The sequence below is a fragment of the Dryobates pubescens genome, chromosome 3, assembly GCF_014839835.1.
Source record: "Dryobates pubescens isolate bDryPub1 chromosome 3, bDryPub1.pri, whole genome shotgun sequence".
Classification (NCBI taxonomy): Eukaryota; Metazoa; Chordata; class Aves; order Piciformes; family Picidae; genus Dryobates; species Dryobates pubescens.
Genome location: NC_071614.1, coordinates 41,322,304 through 41,341,965, shown reverse-complemented (window position 1 = coordinate 41,341,965; position 19,662 = coordinate 41,322,304). Strand labels below are relative to the sequence as shown.

Genomic DNA, 19,662 nt, shown 5'->3' with positions numbered 1-19,662 from the left:
GTTTGGAAAGATTTCAAAGGAAATGTCAGGATAAATTTTGCCTCTAGAATATAGCTTCCTCACAAATCACTTAGTCCAATCCATTAGTAGAGTAATTGCAATACATGGCAGTATAAGCAGAATAATTAGATTGATGTTTAAAAAAAGAAAAAAGAAAGAAAGAAAAAGAACTAAAACTTTCAAATTACTGGAAGAGTAATTCTAAATATGAGGTTTTAAATTTAATAACAGAAAAAAAACCCCAACATTTGCACACATACAATCATCTGTATATGCCACTGACAAAATAAAAGCCTAGCTTTGCTTAGGAAAATAGAAAAAGTAGCCTTTCTGGCAAAATATTTCTGCACACTTTTTTTTTTTTAAAAGCCAGCTAAATTAACTATTTCCATGGAAAAAGTGCATGCTTTATCCAAGAAGAAAATGATGTGGTTTACTACTCTTTGGCAACTTTTCTGTGCATTTACATAAATGACTGAGTTTAAAAAAAACACTCAAATAGGCTCATAAAGCTTTATTTTATTAGTCAATATTCCAGTCTTTCTGTCATATACCTGACAGGTGATTCTGTTTATTGGAGCACATAGTGATTATAGACTCCTGTGAAGCTTACTAGCAACCGCTTCATCTGCAGAACAAGCCACAGCTGATGGCAAAAGCGTTACTGCTAGTTTGTTTTAGTTGATTGGCAGAAAAATGCTCTACACAAAAAAAAAAAATCAGATAAATATTCAAATGCATTCTTATAAAGGTAAGTTTCAAAACTATCTTCTTATAAAGGCAGGAAGACAGAGATTATTCAAGAAAACAGACCAGAGATGTTCTGCCAGAACAGCAGCTACCTGTGGTCCCGCAGCAGACATTCTAATGTGACATTAAAGACAGACATATAAGGAGCCTTGAACAAGTGTATAACTCTGCATACCTCTCAGCATTCAGATAAGAATGATGCTTTCTTTCTGGTCCTCTTATAAGAGACTGGAAGCAGGCAGCTTTTCTAGCTGATATGCTTTTGAGATTTAAAATGTAGTAAGCCTCAGTTTGGCTAGTCTTCTCTTAGCTGTGCTAGGGAACATCTACAGGAATTTCCCTAACTCTGCAGAAGTCTTTTTCATTTAGACATCTCACTTGGACATGAGAATACAACCTGACTGATAAAGTAATTTGTAAACCAATTTTGATTTATATGATAAAGAATCCAAATGCTATGCTCTCTAAAGAGCTAAATGGATGTGTGATGTAGTGCAGTAAAACACCTGCAAGGCTAACAAATGCATGTTTTACAGAATGGCGATGTTCAAAGGCATAATTAATGTAATAATAACTATAACCATGATAATAATCATAAGAGCACCACTCATGGGGGCTTTATGTGCACAAAGAGCATGCTGGCACAACCTTTCATTGAGGGGCACAAGACCGTTGAAGTGTGCTGTGAGTCAGCAGCACACTAACCAGCCCAAAGCCAGAACTGAATTACCAGGCTCACCAGAAGATGAGACCAAGACAATAAACCCAAAGTCTTAGCCCAGCTTATTAGCTTGAGGGCACTACAATGCTAATCCCATCTTTGCAGCTTTTGCTCCAAAACTGGCTTGCAGCCTGCTAGAAGGCAGGCAGTGTCAGTTTGTGCCTAAGAATAAAACTGTGCAGACAAACTCAAGCAGAAGAGACTATTCATGCATTTTATAAACAGAAAGAAATAAGGTGTAGGAAACAGGGAGAAAATAGCACTGTAGTGAACAACTGGCAGTTCTGTTACTTTCACACTTTAGATTTTAGCTATTGTTAGAAAGAGATGAGGGATGGCAGGAATAGGAAACCAGTACAAGTAAAGCAGAAAAAGGAACTCCAACTGACCAGCAAGCTTTGGCAGAGGTGAATCATAATGTGGAATCTGAAGGAACATAAGTTAGAAGCTATATCTGTGGTCGAAGATAGATTTCTTTTAACACTGAAATATGGCCAAATAGTAGAACCCACGTGTATGTTTTTCAGAGAAGTTGACTAATGGTCCATAATAAAAACCATTTGGAGTTGATTTGAAAACACACAACCAATCCACATATGAGGACATTTGGAGTAGGGTTGGAGAAAAACCTGATGGAGAGGCTGGAAATTAAGATAGTAAGGTGAGAAGAAACCACTAAGGAGAAAGCTAGGTAAATTGGAGCCCGGGAAACCATGCTGTCATGAAACCTATTTTACATGATACGCTGCAAGGGATAGGGCTTCAGGGCAAGGCTATCAGAACCACAATGTTGGGAAAGGCTCAGGAGAGTGCCATAATAAAGCCATGACTTCCAAAAATCTCTCCAGTCCCTATGGGTAGCTTTGGCAGTTAGAAAATCTCAGTCTCTTCAACTAGAGGTAAATAATTAGTCACAATGGGCAAACTTTACTGTAAAGTCTATTAAGCATATTAAAAATGCTTAGGTTTACTCAGAGGCTTATCAATTTGCCAAATTTTAACAAGGACAGGGAAGAAACATCCTTGACTTTGTGACAACTTCTACAAATACATGTACAGAACTTCAGATCCCTGCTACACAGGCTTGAGGCACAAGGACTTCAACTGAGTGTCTGAAAAATCTTTTTCACTATGGTAAACTCATTGTCTGGCGTTTTAACTGAATTGGGTTTAGATCAGATATTCTAAACACTCAAGGCTGAGGCAGATTCCTGCTGTGTAAGAATATGGTCAAAAGGTTTTAGGTTCATTGCATAGTATTAACAGGAGTATGAGGTGACTATTCTCCATTTAGATACCTGCATCTGCTGTTCAGAACTGTAATGAATTAGCACTTAAAGCAGAGTCTATAAATCCACATACTTTGAACACAAATTCTTGATTCTTTTACATGATGTGTGGAGCCAGAAGAGAAAAAACAAAGCGGCTCAGAAAAACATAGAAAACCAGTTGTCTTAATGGAGTCTTAACACAATGCCAGAAAATAAATACATAACAAATTAATGTGAACAAAAATGAAGTGATAATAAATAAGTAAGACCTAGCCTTACCGTACAGAGCGATCATCACTGCCTGTGACTGCTAAAGGCTTCTTTGGATGGACCGCCAGGGCCCAGAGCTCCCCTTCACAATGACCCTGCATGATCAGCATGGGTTTATCTCGCTCTCTTACTAGCACCTCAAATATTTCACTGTCCTGTGTCCCTGCTAAAAGTCTGTCTGCTTTCCAACAGACACTTCGGATGGACAAACCTGACAGGAGACAGAATGATCTTAGATTAATAGCAATCACAAGTGATATAGTAAAGCTCGTTAACACTTCAAGAGTTAATTTATGACAACTGTTGATACTGAAGCCTTCTAATACATCAAAGCTCATTAAAAATCAAAACAGTTCTGTAAATTATCTCCATTCGATAGAAAAGGAGAAGGCTCAATTCTAGGAAAACATCATGTGTTTAACATTCCTGCTACCAGTTTTTGAAAGGATCAGGCTCATATGCTTTGCATACACCTGGGGAATTGACTTGAAAGAAACAATTCAATTTCTCATTATTTAAAGATTTAAATATTAAATATATTATTTAAAGATTTAAATATAAAATTGTGATGGAAGCTGCTTTTATTCCTTTTTTTTGAGTACTTTACCTTCCTGCACAGTGTTGAATACATTTTAGTGGTGAATTTAAATGGTTTGTGCCCACGTTATCACACTTCTCTGCTTTAGTCCCAATTGAGTATTAAAAAAAAAAACAACCAACAACAAAACCCCTCAACCAACCAAACATAAAAACCCCACTCCAAAACAACAAACCCCAAACTGCAAACTTGCAATTGCTTTGTGTAACTTTTAGAGAGCTTGATTTTACTTCCACAAATCTGATCCTTTTTACTAAGTACAAGCTTAAAAATACCCTCTTTGCAAGCTGACCAATTTGACAGCACACTCTGCTTGACTGCCTGCAGCATTTGTATTTTCTGTTCCAGTATATGAACATTAAACTTTGGATAATGGGTCTAGATACCTATGCCTATGTCATGTAGTCAAGGTCATCATATTACATGATTTGGAACCTAATACGCTATATTATTTGCTATCATATAAATATATAATGTAGGCATTTTGTGTGAGTTCTTGAAAGGGGCAAATTAATCTTAAATTATTGTCTTGTCCATTTTAATTCTGGTAACTTCATTTTGTGACTTTGATAAATTTATACTGAGGTTATGACTCATGTCTTCTTGATACATGCCAAAGGCCACACAAGGAATGATGTTTAGATATTAAGTGGAAAATGCCTGTTGTTAAGGTTTAGAATATACATCACATCTTTTGATGTGGGAAAGGGAATGCTTTCCATGACTAATTGCATGTAAAGAAACATTATCTATTAACAGATTTTTTTTTTCACTAATATGCATGTATGTTTAAATATAAAAGACAAGCCTATGATCAGGCTGTTACTGGTGATGCAGTTTATTTAAAAAGTGTTCAGTACCCTTCAGTGCAGGATGACTAATGAGTGAGTATAGAACAGAGGGTGGGGATGTCTTCCCAGTGCCCTAGAAAGAAATTTTAAGTTGAAAGCTGATGCCTTGGCAAGCTGCTTCAGAAAAAAGCAGTTATTGGAGAGGAGGGACAGAAGGTCATAAGTAAGCAGTTAATGCTTCCACCATTGCTTGAAGTTACATATACTGTCTATTAGCAGCAAACACTAAATGAAAACAAGCATCAGACAGAAACAGCAGAAAAGGACAGAAACGTAACAGGAACATCACAGAAAGAGTTGTATCACACTGAAAGTACACAGAGAGCAGAAGCCCTGAATCAGGAAAGAAGATAAAAATCTTTAAGAAGTTATGGTGACAGGGTCAAAGTGCATGCTTGGATTTTATGACCTGAAGTCATCTCCAAAGTCCTAATTACTCTATCACCAGTCTGACCAGGAGTTCCACTGCACTTTTCACAGATTCACCATGAGGTCTTCTTTGCAGTTTCAATGACTATACTCATGGGCTCACTGTCTTTGACTAAGCACTGATAAAATTTTGCAGACTTGCTTACATCAGTTTCTTGCCATTGAAGCAATCACTGTTTCTATTTTGACAAACATAAATCTAAAGGATTTAAATTATTTGGAGACAAGATTTGGACAGGGTTCCCATTTTTAATTTTTAGAAATCAAATAATTTATCATTTTAATACAATTTGCTAACATCTGCATACAAAAGACTAAATGGCAACTCAATTAACTTTCTTCAAAGGGAATTTTTTTCCTACTTTTGCCAAGTAGGAAGATAGCAAAACCCCTCCTACATGTAGCTGCCGTTACAGTGGCTGGATTTACTCAGCCACTGAGTAGAAATAATGGCATCAAGTTAGAATCACTCCATAGCATGTCTAATGAGAATTCACTTGCAATAAGCCTTTCCTTGATGTCAAAGAGTATCTAGGTGCTTTCTGCAGATAGGACACATTTATGAATACATGATGGCTCTGTAATATTATAATTTTGAAGTAATAATTTGCCACAGAAGATAACTACAGTTTAATAAAAGTAACTGAAGCCACGAAGCCTGTTTTACTTTAAGTGTGGACATGTCCCAAACAGCACTAAGAGCAAAAACTGAGTGCTACTCTGGCCTCACAAATGTGAGTGATAAAGCTCCTTCTCAGGATCACTTCACAAGAACCAATGAAGCTGAAGAGGTAGTTATTGTGTGAACCACTGGTTTTTCTGTGCAGCTCTTCATATATGTATTATTATTTTATTAGTAATGGACTGGTATGCAAGTCTAGTATTGGCTAGAATGATCTAACCCACATGTACAGGCTTATTTCTCCACAAGTTTAAAAATGTATTTCTAAATTGATCGAAACTGCTGCAAATGGCCAGAAGGTACTGCTATTGTTTTCTAGAAAGGAATATTAAAGATATGATTCTGGCCATTAAAAAAGCCCTCAAAGTCAGAACTACCAAGCAAAGGGACTACTGGTTGGATGGTTTTGATTTGTTTGATGGCTAAATTCCATGAGTTTACACAAAATGGATGTGTAGAATTCCCAGAAGACTAAGATCTTGATAAAGTGTGCATTGAGTGTTTAATCATAAAGTGACCATTGGAAGTGCAATGAGATTCAACAAATTTGATGGTCAAGAATTTAAGAACATTTTCATTATTAATTATGCAATGTGCTAATGTTCCAAATCAACCTAATGGGCTGCTTAGATGCTCAGCATCTTTCAATACGAGGCTTCAGAAATCTCAAATGACTTGCGAGTAATTAATTGCATTAAAGGTTAGCTAACTTTTTGTGTTTAATTAGGTTTTATTTATCTACTATTTGGATAGTGAGGAGCAGCAGTTTATACTATGAAACAGGGAAAACTCTTCAGGCTACATCATTGTCAGAGGAAAAAGGGAATACCGATTTCAAAAGTAAACAGTCAAAAAAACCCAACACAGCAGTATGCAGACATTTATGCTTCAGATGAAATTGGCTCATAATCCATTATTCAGATGTGTGGAAAACCATTAAAATAACAGCTCATTACCTTTGTATCCTTGTTCAGTCTCCCTGAGATCAATTTTAGTAATTGGTTTGAAATCAGTGTCCCATAACCGAATGCAACCGTCTCTCCCTCCAGTGGCAAAACCTTCCTCGCAAGCATACATACTAAAAATTCCAGCCTGTTAATCAATAGTGTAACAAGTCATAAATTTCTTTACAATAGATTCAAACACACAAAGTAAATATTTTTGAACAGACTTTTGTTAAAGGGTAGAAACTGCCAGGCAGTTAAATATTGTCCATCCAGAAAGCAAATCAGCAAGCACATGGGGATACTTTTATTTCAAGTGCTCCCACTTCAATGATTTACATAGAATTTTTTGTACAAATAGCTGCAATACAGCCTATATGCATATCTTTAAATTTGGTTAAGCTATTACTACAAGAACTATTAAACAAATCAGAGAACACTTCAAATAAAATAGTTACACAGAATAAACAAAAACAAGCAAACAAACAATACAAATATTCTTACAGATGTGGAGATGACTAAGACATTCTTTCATGAATTCCAATTCATCATTTGGAATCTGACAGGAACTGAAAGAGTGTCAATTCATTCTCTTTGTTGAAAGATAAACTTCTATCACAGTTTGAATTTCCTCTTCTTTTTTTTTAAAATGCCTCATTATCAATGACTGTGCTGTGCTACGCTGCAATAGCTTGTGGAATGCAAGGTGATTCAGTATTTTAGGAAAACTTCTCAGTTAAGATACAAGTTGAAATGCATGGACATTAATACAATGAAAAGAAGACCTGTTTTCAAAGTGGCCTCATTCAATGTTTTAAATTCACTTTTATAATAATTACATAGACATTAGAAATTGGAAAAGAGAATGTATATTAGCCATAGCAAACCCCATAATTTACAGAACACATTATATAGAAATGTTGTATTTAATAATTCTAGGGAATCTAAACAGAATAATGCGAACAAAATTCTCCAAGAGTTTTTGACAAAGCTATATCCAAATTATTGCAACTGCACATAACCACATGCTGGCAATTCCACAGTAGTATCACAGGTAAGGGGTCCCACTAATTTCAGTCTGACTGCTTTGATAAATTAGTGATTACTTCTATAAGTGACTACTCTCCCACACACTTAGAACTCAATTGAAGAGCTACTATGAATCTTTATGCACTGCGAGCATAACTGATTTTGCGAGGCCAGAAAAAACTGCTAAGTTTGCAGGATTTTTGCTAGAAGGTTTCTAGAAAACAAAATACAGTGACAACTGTTAGATTTCAAACCACTTTTCTAAGGAAAATACTGTTTCCTTTTTACCAGAAAACCTGTACTAGAATGCCAGCAGCCACAATCATATTCCGAACAGGAGTAGCTCTCAAATACATTTGAAGCAAGACATGAAAATCTTCATGTGCCTTTGATGCAGCAACAGAGACATACATTTATTATATTACAGTGGTCTAACATGATCCGTTACGTTCCCCTTTCTTCCTGTAATTTTAAGTGCTCCAAGTTAGATGGTGTTGTTTATGGAGCCAATGGGAGTAAAATTGCCTAAGAATAGGGTCAGAATGCAGTTAACCAGGTTTACTCCACATTGAAGCTTCAATGAAAAGTCAGTCTTCAGTGTTGTGAACTTTAAGGCTAAAATTCTATTCAAAATAAGATCATTTGGTTACCGACTATCTTAAAGTAAACTGATCAAAACTTCAGGCTTAGAAACTTCACTTTAGATTTAGTGTGTTTTGTCAAATCAATGCTACGAATATCAGTTCTGTCGTTATCAGTTCAGCAGCTAGCATCTATTGATAACATGTAAACAAACTATACACTTACATCTTAGTTCTTAATTGATGAACAGTCTTAGACATAACTGAAACAGTAGAAAATCTTTGTAGATACATTTTTGAGAAGTTTTCCAGCTCAATAAGCAGTTAATTTCAGCAAAGGTATTAAAAACACAACTTACACTATGTGCTGCTTGAATTGTGCGGACTAAGTTTAGCCCTTTCCATACATAGATGTCTCCATTTAAAGCACCAGAGTATGTGATATCTTCTTTTGCACATGCTAAACAAAGGATGGTTTGGAGATCTCCTGTTTTACCAAATATTCCTCGCTTTGCTGTCAGCGCATTTCCACACAGTGTCCAAAACTGAAATGGAAATGGCATATTAGGAAAGCAGATCTCACTGATGTACATCCACAAAGAACAGTGTCTGAACAGACACTTAAGTGACTCCTGTTACTAGATGGCCCATTACTCCAAAAACTGCCCATTTACCAAGGAAACCCCCAGGCAAATATAGTAAGTGTGAGAGCAAAACAAAATGATCAAACTGTTTGAGAAAGTGAGGCGTGATTCTGACTCACTATTGCTACGCTACCCATTCTCATTAGCTCACTATCTTTTGCTGGGTGATACATGTCTATGTGAACACACACTTTTTAAAGCCAGGAATGTCCCAGGAACATCCCACTTTTCTTGTCTGCAAATCTTACATACAACTACAGTTCTAAGTAATCAAATACTTGATCTTTAGGATCTCATGTTCCTGGAGTAGACATTTCTGCCCTATTCCAGTGCACTGAAAGGTATATGTCCCTCAAATTTACTGAGAAACCATCTGTTGGACAAAGACTGCAAATGTTTGTATATGAAAAACTCTGACTATGAGAGCAGACACAGAAATATTCTGCAAAAGAGAATTTAAGACTGTCTGGTGTAGGGAAAAGGGTCAAGAGAAGGGGAAGGCAGAACAAATAATTTCAACTAGATGCACAAAAGAAGTGCTGAATATGCAGGCCTGCCAGGACTAGGATGTTCTGGGCACAGGCAAAATCAGAACAATAAATCCATGTAGTGTACCACAGTCCTGAATAGACTTGCCAGCTCAGGTCTTTATTACTAGAGGCATGATGGCCTGCATCAGGAATAGTGTGGCCAGCATGAATAGGGAAGGGATAGTATCCCTGTATTCAGCACTGGTGAGACCACATCTCAACTACTGTGCTCTGTTTTGGATCCCTCACTACAAGAAAGACACTGGGTTGCTGCAGTATGTCTGGAGAAGGGCAGTAAAGCTGGTGAAGGGTCTAGAGAACAAATCTTATAAGGAATGGCTCAGGGAACTGAAATTTTTTAAGTTGCTCTCTACAACTACCTGAAAGGAGATTGGAATGAGGTGGAGGTCAGTCTCTTCTTTCTAGTATCAGGTGATAGGACAAGAGGAAATGGCCTGAAATTTTGCCAGGGGAAGTTTAGATTGGATATATTTTAAAAAGAAAAAAAAAAAAAAAGGAAAAAAAAGGAAAAAGTGGTCAGGCATTGGAATAGGTTACCCTGGGAGGTGGTGGAGTCACCATCCCTAGAGGTGTTCAAGAAATGTATGGCACTTTGGAACATGGTTTAATAGCCATGGTGGTGTTAGATCAACAGTTGGACTCGATGATCTTAGAGGTCTTTTCCAACCAAAACAGTTCTACAATTCCATGATTTGTGCTCTGTGATTCATTGCCACCAGAGAGACACCTTGAAAGACCAAACAGGGACAATGAAGTGTCTGACACAGATACATAATGTCTATCACACTCCCACTACAGGCCTACACCTTTTAGTGGCTACATGCCAATGTGCCATAATTTTTGTACTTACTCCTATAAAATCCCTATAAAGCTGAATTCCAGAAAATCCTTGAGTCAAGGATTTTTATTTCACATCCTTCTCTATTTCTAATTCAATTATATCTTCCCTTTGCCTCTTAATATAAGCCAATTTATGAGAAGGCAGTGGGAATACTTCCCCCAGGGCTTTCAATCTGTGAGGAATGCATTTATTATCATCACTTCTGGTTAACTGTAGAAGGGCAGGAAGGTAGATAGCAGGGTTAGAAAATGGATGGAGGAGGATCTTGAGCTCAGTGTGAGATTCCTTAGCTCCTAGACTTTACCACAGCTTCTAATATCTGTCTGGCCAAATGAGCCAATAGAGTGGAAATGCTAAAGGAATAAATGGCACTATTCCCAAGTATTCGTCCCAGTTCTCATAGTGATACAATTACTTTAGGGTTGTTCCTTTCCTTTGTTGCAAGTTAAAGTAATTATCTAATTCCCAAAGTCTACAGACACAGGTACACAGACTATTGTTTGAGCACCACTGCAGGGCAATGTCTAATCATTTCCCCTCCACACTTTTCCCCCCTGGCATGCCTCTGTCAATACGCATTTGCTTTGCCTGGCATTATGTATGTTCAGGGTAATTTCAGCCACTTTAAACAGAATACAGGTGCCAAACAAAGATAGGTTTGGGGAAACAGCTTGCAGAATACAACAGATGGTATCACTGCTGTCAACCATCCAGTTTGAAAGTAGTGGTGGTTTTAAGGGCACAAGCTTCTCAATAACCAGAATGAGAGATATTAATTGTTTTCCTAAACTTCTAGTTAAAGCACTTCCCACCTCAGTCATGTGAAATAATTGCCATCTGTTAGGAACATGTTTGATGAGAAAGAAGAAAACCAGAAACCTGCAGAGAATATTGGCAAACAGAAGGATTTCTTTCTAAGATTTTCACAGACAAGAAAGTGTTTTATACTAAACTTTTACTGTATGTCTAGGTTCATATTTAAATCACCTCCACAAAAGGTGACTTAGAGGGAGCAAGTAGTGAGGCACAAGAGTTTTCATCTGTTCGTCTCTGCATGCCTTGTATACCTTCTCTGTGGTGTTCCTACAAATGCTGGCAGCATGACAGGCCAAACAGCAGTTCATTCAATTAATACTTTTAACTTAGTTCCTCCTATAATTCTTCAGTGACCCTTTGGGATTCTTGATGAGAGAAATCACTAAAGGCTGAGACAATTAAGAAACAATTCAGGTAGAATGGAGAGGACAGAGAATCCAAAAATTACAAGTACACAATGATGAAAATTACACCAAATGATCTTCCTGACTTAAGTGGATCTACACCTTGGCCACGGCTGCGTGTCTAAATAAGCTTCAAACAAAAAAGGCTTTGCTGAAATGTTACAAAAATAGAGGCAGAAAAATACAAACTATCCTACATTTAAAGCCTTCATTATCTAAGAGGATACATTTCTATTAGGACTTTCTTGTACTTTTTAACAAGTAAACAAAAGCTATTTACCTTTATGTGTTTTACTCCACAGCTGACAATTCTATTTGGCTGATATTGATCCCAGGAAATATCAAATATCTGTTAAGAAATACAGTAAGGTGATATTTTAAGTTATACATCAAGGCTCAGTTCACTTTTACCAATTTTTAGACATTATTTCTGTTGCAATATATTATACTTAAAGTGAAAGGACACTACTTAGGTAAATTTGGAACTCTTTGTAAACAGAGATTAAGGCAAATATGCAGTTTTCCTCACATGTTTCTGTCAACACACCTCACTCCTGCCTTCACACTACCAATCTATTTCAGCTCCAAGATTGAATAAACAGTATTTACTGTGTTAAATAAAGTGGGAATTATGATGTAAGCTAATTGTCCTCAACTTTAGGTATTAATAGAATAGAATAGACCAGACCAGACCAGGTTGGAAGAGACCTTTGAGATCATTGAGTTCAACTTATCATCCAACAATATCTAATCAACTAAACCATGGCACCAAGCACCCCACCAAAACTCTTCTTAAACACTTCCAGTGATGGTGACTCCACCACCTCCCTGGGCAGCCCATTCCAATGGGCAATCACTCTCCCTATGAAGAACTTCTTCCTACCATCCAGCCTAAACCTTTTCTGATGCAGCTTGAGACTGTGTCCTCTTGTTCCGGTGCTGGTTGCCTGGGAGAAGAGACCAATCCCCACCTGGCTACAACCTCCCTTCAGGTAGTTGTAGACAGCAATAAGGTCTCCCCTGAGCCTCCTCTTCTCCAAGTTAAGCAACCCCAGCTCCCTCAGCCTTTCCTCATAGAGCTTGTGCTCCAAACCCCTCACCAGCTTTGTTACCCTTCTCTGGACACGTTCCAGCAACTCAATATCTTTCCTAAACTGAGGGGCCCAGAACTGGACAGAGTACTTGAGGTGCGGCCTAACCAGTGCAGTGTGCAGGGGCAGAATGACCTCCCTGCTTCTGCTGGCCACACTGTTCCTGATGCAGGCCAGGATGGCATTTGCCTTCTTCGCCACCTGGGCACACTACTGGCTTACGTTCGGCCTACTCTCAGCCAGTACCCCTGGGTGCCTTTCTGCCTGGCTGTTCTCCAGCCACTCTGAGCCCAGCCTGTAGCACTGAATGGGGTTATTGTGGCCAATTTGTAGTACCTGGCACTTAGATGTGTTAAATCTCATGCCGTTGGACTCTGCCCATCTGTCCAGCCTGTCAAGGTCCCTCTGCGGAGCTCTCCTACCCTCTAACAGATCCACACCTGCCCCAGCTTGGTGTCATCTGCAAACTTATTGCTGATGGACTCAATCCCCTTGTCCAGGTCATCAATAAAGATATTAAAGAGCATGGGGCCCAGCACTGATCCCTGGGGGACACCACTAGTGACTAGCGACAGCTGGACGTGGCATCATTCACCACCACTCTCTGGGCTCGGCCCTCCAGCCAGTTCCTGACCCAGCACAGAATGCTGCTGTCCAAGCCTCGAGCTGCCAGCTTGGCCAGGGAGATGGTATCAAAGGCCTTGCTTAAGTCCAGGTAGACTACATCCACAGCCTTCCCCACATCTACCAAGAGAGTCACCTGATCATAGAAGGAGATCAAGTTGGTGAGGCAGGACCTGCCCTTCCTAAATCCATGCTGGCTGGGCCTGATCCCTTGGCCATCCTGTAAGTGCTGTGTGATTGCACTCAAGATGACCTGTTCCATAATCTTGCCTGGCACTGAGGTCAGACTGACAGGCCTGTAATTCCTGGGCTCATCCAACCGGCCCTTCTTGTGGATGGGCTGCTCTCTTGAAGTCCAGAGTGGAGGTTTTGTTGCTGCCCCTCTTAGCTTGACTGCATATTGAAAACTCAATTATTTCATGGTCACTGGACCCCAGACAGCCTCCAACCACCACATCTCCCACCAGCCCTTCCCTATTTGTAAATAGGAGATCAAGCAAAGCCTTACCCCTGGTAGGCTCACAGAGCAACTGGGATAAGAAGCTGTCCTCCATACACTCTAAGAAACTCCTAGACTGCCTCCTCTCTGCTGTGTTAAGTTCGCAGCAGATATCAGGCAGGTTAAAATTGCCTGCAAGAACAAGGTCTGGCAATCTTGAGACAGTCTCTAGCTGCCTATGGAATAATTCATCAGCCTTTTTATCCTGGTTGGGTGGTCGTATCACAGACTCCAACCAGGATGTCAGCCTTGTTGGTCTTCCCTCTAATCTTCACCCACAGGCACTCAACCTGATTGTCCTTGATCTCTAGTTCCATGGCATCTAGAGCCTCCCTGATGTACAGGGCCATCCCTCCACCCCTTCTCCCTTGCCTGTGTCTCCTGAAGAGCCTGTAGCCATCGATTACAGTGCTCCAGTCATGTGAGTTGTCCCACCATGTTTCTGTGCTGGCAACTACATCATTACTTTCCTGCTGAAACAAGGCTTCCAGCTCCTCTTGTTTGTTGCCCATTAGTGTACATGCACTTTAGCTGGGCTGCTGGTTTCACCCCTGACTACAGCTTACCACCCTCAGACTCCTGTCTGGGGGGACTGGTTTCAGTCCCTTCCCTCTCTGAATCTAGCTTAAAGCCCTGTTAATGAGACCTTCCAAATCCCTCCCTAGAATCTTTTTCCCTTTGGGGGATAGGCCATTCTCACGTGCTAAGATCTTTCTCCTCCCCTGGGACAGATGCACTCCATCTGTTGCTAGCTTACCTGGTGCCATAGAAAGTTCCCCAAGATCAAAAAACCCAAAATTCTTTTGGTAGCACCAGCCTCTGAGCCACTTGTTAATTACAGCTGCTGACCTGTTCCTTTCGGTATTCCTTCCTGGAACTAAGGGTATTGATGAAAAAATTATCTGTACCCCTGACCCCTCAACCAGTTCTCCCAGAGCCTTGAAATCCTTTTTGATTGCCTTGGGAGCTCTGATTGCAACATCATCATTCCCTAACTGCATAACTATTAAGGGATAGTAATCAGAGGGCTGCATCAGACTAGGCAGCCTTCTGGTAACATCCCTGACCCGGGCTCCAGGGAGGCATCAGACTTCCCTGGGGGAAGGGTCTGGGTGACATTTGGGGTCCTCTGTTTCCCTCAGGAGGGAATCACCAATAACCTTCCTCTTTTTTTGGGGGGAACATGTCCTGATGCTGAGGGCAGGCTGTTTTGCCTTAGGCAACACCTCAGATGGTGCGTCCTCTGGCATCAGAATCACCTCACCCTCAACTTCCAGTGCCCCATATTTGTTTTGCAAGGGCAGAGGGGAAGGGGAGGGGAGGGAGGAAAGACTGGTACACTTATCTGTATCTTTTTAGATAAAAGTGACAGTATGTAATTTACCTTGATTACCAAAAGACTCCAGTGACAAAATGGGTGAATATCATTCACCTGACATAATCTACAGAGTTCAAATTAAATTAATTTTGATAATTTTTGCATTTAGAACAATACACATCAAAAACTGAAGTATCGGATCCTATGTAACTCACCAGCACAAATTTACAGTGTATTCTAGGACTATGAGATTATAACAAATGAAAAATACTGTATAAAGTTTGGAAACAAAAAGCTTATACTGTTGAAAATCTGGACCATAATACATCATTTTTAGAGTTTTTATTTCTGGCATTCAGCTTTTCAGTATACAAGCTGAAAACCAAAGAGGTTACCACAGTCATTAGCTCCTTCAGAAAACATATGTCTGTAGAGAAAGACAATGGATCATTTTGCTGCTTTTAGCTCTTCAGCTGTTAAGAATAAATTCAAATTGTGTTATCCAAACGTATTACCTTAAGCTTATCCATCACTCATTTTATACACAAGGAAGAACTGCCTTCCTGCAAAATATTTATCTTCTTTATAACCATTAGGATTTACAGTACTTCAAGTACTATTTAAATGTTGTTAGAACACACAAGATATGTCACCTACAGAAATGCTTTATAATTTCTGAACAATAAAACATCAGAATTTGTGGCCTAATTAGATATACATCATTTCCCACCCCCTCTTCTGAGCAAATCTCCTTTTTTTGGTTGTGAAAGTCTACTAGGACTAAGATTTTAGTACTTCTCGCCTGTTCTGGAGTCTTCTGCTAATTCAGAACCTGATCTTGTCAGTAACAAAACTTCTACTGATGTATCTAGGAAGTGAATCACTTCTGAAAGAGAAATTTGAATAACAAATAAGAATCTGTTGAGTTGTGAACACTGCAAGTAAAACTACCAGATTAATTTAGATGATATAAGATCTAGACAGACTGCATGTACACAAACCCAAGGGTTTAGTCTGCTGCTTTGCATACATAAATACTCAAAAAAACCCTCAATATCATAACATCCTAACACAGTATAATATGGATAAAAGTTGTCAGACTGTGTTCATAATTTATTTTAATGTATGCATTCTTGTGCATATACATGTTGAGGAGTTACTTTGCTTGTTATAAACCAGTTTAATCCTAATCCTGAATGATGTTCTAAACTCAAACCTGTTCAGTTCTCATATTTACTGAAGTTAATAGGGATACTTACCCTAATTATGTTACTCCTACAGGTAATTGTTTTCCAAATAGAAGGTACATAATTAACATTCCCCTCAGGACAAACTGTCTTTTAGACATATTCAGAAAGAACATTCACATCTCATATGAAGAGCTGTAAATCATCCTAATCAGTGTGTACTTACAAAGCATTTCCTCCCTAGGATTACTAGAGTCAGCTCAAGAATCCATCACGCACTTTATTTCCTAACAGTGCTCTGTTTTATGGCTGGCAGAATGAGAATAAATAAATACTTTGCTTATTATTTCAAAAGCCAGGAAGAATGATCAATATTATCTTTGCATTAACCTAATATTAAAATAAAATAAAATAAATAAACCCCATTTGCAACTCCTTTGCATTAACCTAATAAAAAAAAAAATTAAAAAATAAAACCCATTTGCAACTCCTAAAAAAATAAATCAGTAAACCTTTCATACAATTACCCTGTCTGAATGACCAGTAGCTGTTGCCAGTAGTTTTCCTCTCTTCCAGTCCCAAATACACACTGTATTTCTGGCATCCAGTCCCACTGAAGCTAAACGCTAAGGAAGAACAATAGTAATCCAGTTAACAGAAAAGTAAGTCCAAAACCAATTTACTGTAGTTCAGATTATTATGTGTACAAATTGATTTCCCCACATGAGACTTGTGTTTGAACAACACTGCAAAGGTACCATCATATCCACTGATCCATACTACCTGTCCCTTTTTCTCATTGTCCTCTCAACTTCTTATGACAAGGAATTAACAGTCTCACTGAAGCCCCTAAGCATTTTGCCCTGTTACAGGAAAGACTGTATTTTGGCCTCAGAGATAAGGATTAGTAGATGAACCATCTGATCTAAACACACACATGTTTCAGAGACTACAATGAACAGCTCTTTTCCTTGAAGATTTGCTTCAAGAAGATGGCTTGAAAACGGAATCTCTTCAATTGAATATCCTCTAAAGAAATGTCACCTGGGTTTTGGCTCAAATCATTTAAAGTGTGATGACTTCTACAATAACACAAGTGAGGTAGCAAAGAAAACAAGTATATTTCAAATGCTAAATGAGAAAAATACTAATTGCAGTAAGGCTAATACTAATTGTGGTAAGGTTATCAACTACTGTACAACAGAGAGACTAAATCATTATTGACAAATAAACAGAAGGCTTCAGTTTTCATTTAGTTACAAAATAATTCAGACACGAGTACTCTGCACCTTTACAGACCATGTGTAAGCATCAAAACATGGACTACAGGAACTTGCAAGACACCAAGTAACTGAAAAGCTGGATTATGCTATGATACATCAAAATATGTTTGAAGACTTTACTTAAATCTGTCTCAGATGTGCACTGAATGTCTGCATTTAGTCTGCATTTAGACATGTTGGATTATTAGACATATGTTAATGAAGGAAAAAGAAAACTACATATGGAACATCAAAACATTTTTTTCAGAAAGGACTATTATCATAGCAAAAAGAGTTTTATTTGCCCTTGAGCAATCTACACCTATCCAGGTCTTCAGAAGTACTGATCAGAAAGAATGCAAGGTATTTTTCATGGCACCTTCACTGATTATGACTTTTTCTTACCTTTTTGATACTCATCTCTTCACTGTGGAAACCCTGGCAGTATTTACAGTATCTTAGATTCATGATGTGAACAACATCAGACCAGAACTGTAACGACCAGTCAGGGAATCACGATTAGTGGTGTAGATGGACAGTGAAAGTACTAAGGGAAATGAAGACATATTTTCTACTTTCTTTTCCCATAGGTCTATTATGGAAGGCCTCCTGCTAGCAGAAAAGTGATAGATGCTGAATTTCCATTTTGGATGAAACACTTCTACTTTGAGTCCTTCTTCTGGAAGATAATTTGACAGAATTCTGTTCAAAGAATTCACAGAAGTAGCAGAAGAAAATATCTGCCAAGCAGCTTAGGCACATAATGAAACAATTATTTTTAAATCTACACGGATTTAGAAGAGCTGGCTAATGAAGCCTGCTGCTACCTCATGTCAAACTTAGAAATGCATGGGTATATTATGGCAGGGCTCTCCTCATTTCATTAAAAAAATAAATAAATTGGATTTAGAAAGAACACAAAAAGGGTTAATCTAAAATACTCAGAACAGAAATTGAGCTGGATATTAGCAAAATACTTCAATATAAAGGACATCATCTTTGCAGGTAATTCTGTGAAAGACAGATGTTAGTATTCTTAAGGAGCCACTGTAGTTAACTCTCAATGCAACAGAAGATATTTTTAAGTATAGGCAACCTGACTTCAGCAGACATTTGAACAAAGTGCAGCCTCCCTCCCACCAAGTATCATCCTCCCAAAAAGACTAAGCTAAACTGCATATTTTTAAACAGTAGCAGTTCTACAAGATATTCAGCTCCCATCAGCACTTACACAATACAATAGTAATAGATAAATAGAAAATAGGAAATTTACTCAAAATATATTTGTCTCCAAATTTAAAGATGCATTGAAGGTACATAAAGGAAGTATCTAAGCTATCCCCTGACTTAAGCTACATATTTATCTCCATGTATTACAGAACAAATCCTGCTCACTTTTCGTTACCCGGTTTGTGGTACATTATGCCTGGGAAGCACTACAGAGACAACTAAGATGCCTCCATGATGTGTCAGCTGAAGTCCAGCATGGAGTAATACTTCAGAACTAATTCACTGGAATGCCTGGAACAGGTACCACATTGCTTCTGGTTCAAGAAGAGTTAATTAACTTGGCTAAAATATAGATGCACTGTCATTATTATGAGACCCATGCTAAATCTGCATACTGGAGCTGCACAACACTCAACACAGCAGCTATGCTTGGAACCAGAAGCTGTGCACCAGAAGCTGACTTTATGGGACCCAGCTCAGGTAGAGCGGCAGATTCATCTAGGCTTTTCTTCAGTTTGCTCTTCTTTAGAGAGGGAACAGATGACAGAGTTAGTGGAGAAAACAATACATTTCTGATTGCATCTATACCTTAGGGGATTGTTGAATTTATCTGTGTTTTGTGGCTAACATTTTTCTTGGATATTGATAGACATTCAATATGAAGGAATTACAAGTAGGCATTAGAAGGAGAGGTGCAAGTAATGTATGCAAAGTCTGCTTTGTCCTATCCCAAGATACCAACTTCCTTGGGCATACTGACTAAAACTGAAACTGCTAGCAGCTCTGTATTCCAAATACTCAGTCTTTCTGCCATGCCCTTTACTTTTGGCTCAGCACAGCAGCTTCATCTGCAAAAGCCAGAAAGAGCAGCAAAAAGCCAAGATACATTAACCATATTTATGTTTTTCAGCATTGGTCCCTCTCCAAATATAAAAGCATTCTGTGCAAATTTTTATTTCCAGCACTTCCAGAAACAGAAGGTTACTGTTCTGCAAGGTCAACCCAGAACTAAGTTCGGGTTTTAATTACAGAAAGCACCCACCAGGATTTTCAGAAGATCCTCTACATT

General features: G+C 38.5%; 1 protein-coding gene across 2 annotated transcripts in view; it reads right to left on the bottom strand.

Annotated features, from left to right (window-relative positions):
* EML6 (EMAP like 6) overlaps positions 1–19,662 on the bottom strand; it is a 123,022-nt gene that overhangs the window by 59,021 nt on the left and 44,339 nt on the right. For both annotated transcript variants that reach the window (XM_054180038.1, XM_009902062.2), the window contains exons 3-7: positions 16,629–16,727; positions 11,663–11,731; positions 8,486–8,671; positions 6,529–6,664; positions 3,022–3,223 (exon numbers count right to left, since the gene is read on the bottom strand). In XM_054180038.1, coding sequence (XP_054036013.1) covers positions 3,022–3,223; positions 6,529–6,664; positions 8,486–8,671; positions 11,663–11,731; positions 16,629–16,727 — 692 coding nt within the window. The remainder of the gene's footprint in view (positions 1–3,021; positions 3,224–6,528; positions 6,665–8,485; positions 8,672–11,662; positions 11,732–16,628; positions 16,728–19,662) is intronic.